This window comes from Acanthisitta chloris, unplaced genomic scaffold, assembly GCF_000695815.1.
Source record: "Acanthisitta chloris isolate BGI_N310 unplaced genomic scaffold, ASM69581v1 scaffold29134, whole genome shotgun sequence".
NCBI lineage: Eukaryota > Metazoa > Chordata > Aves > Passeriformes > Acanthisittidae > Acanthisitta > Acanthisitta chloris.
Window position 1 is genome coordinate 32181 of NW_008670358.1, and position 825 is coordinate 33005.

The 825-nt window shown below is 40.6% G+C and overlaps 1 protein-coding gene across 1 annotated transcript in view; it reads right to left on the minus strand.

Annotated features, from left to right (window-relative positions):
- LOC103801246 (organic solute transporter subunit alpha-like) overlaps positions 1–311 on the minus strand; it is a gene marked incomplete at its 5' end in the record, with an annotated part of 8597 nt that extends 8286 nt beyond the window's left edge. The window contains 2 exons of the mRNA XM_009073655.1: positions 4–43; positions 160–311. Coding sequence (XP_009071903.1) covers positions 4–43; positions 160–311 — 192 coding nt within the window. The remainder of the gene's footprint in view (positions 1–3; positions 44–159) is intronic.
- Positions 312–825: the final 514 nt, after the last annotated feature.

Consider the following 825-nt stretch of genomic DNA (forward strand, 5'->3'; position numbering starts at 1 on the left):
AGCGAGGAATCCACATGCCAATGCATGAAGTAGTAGAGATCACCTACAGAGAAAGGGAGGAGGGTTGTATGAAGGGCAGAGATAAAGCAGGTTCATGGGGATTTTCAGGGAAATCCTGTTTTCTACATTCAATTTTATCTCTTTTCCATGATAACTTACTGGAGCTGCAGCATTAATCCAAATTATGATTGATCTTTTGGAGGAGGGGATTTTCCTGTAGATGTAGACCGCTTCCTCTATAAACACCAGATTGGCAATTAGCGTCATCAGAGTCAAGATTGCAAAGAGAAATCTCCCTGGTAGGTCAAGGCCTGCAGAGAGAAAAGAAAACAGACAGCTCTGATTTATTTCATAAGCATTCCAAACCTCACTGTAATTACACCATCTCTGAGGGACTTCTTTGCCCTATTCCTGCAAAGAATTGCACTCATACTTAGATGCATAGACAGACCACTGAGACCCAAGAACAACTAGAATACTTCAGTTCATGACTAAATCTTTCCAGGATACACAGACAGCATCTGGGAAGAATACGCCTTCATGTTCTCAAAGCATTATGCAATAGTTCCCTTCAGAAAGGTGGAGTTCCAGGGCAAATGTCCTTAGGTGAATGTAAATATGTAGCAGAATATGAATAAATACATAATATAAATAAATTCAGTAAATACATATTCTGGGAACTTTTCCAGGCAGGCTACAAGCAAACACGTGCACTCAGTATTAGTTCTTTGCTTCCATCCTATGTTCATAGACACGTTGCATGTAACTTCCTTCGCCGGGCAAACTTGCTTGGTGAAAGTTTGTAGGGCACACAAACAATGTAAG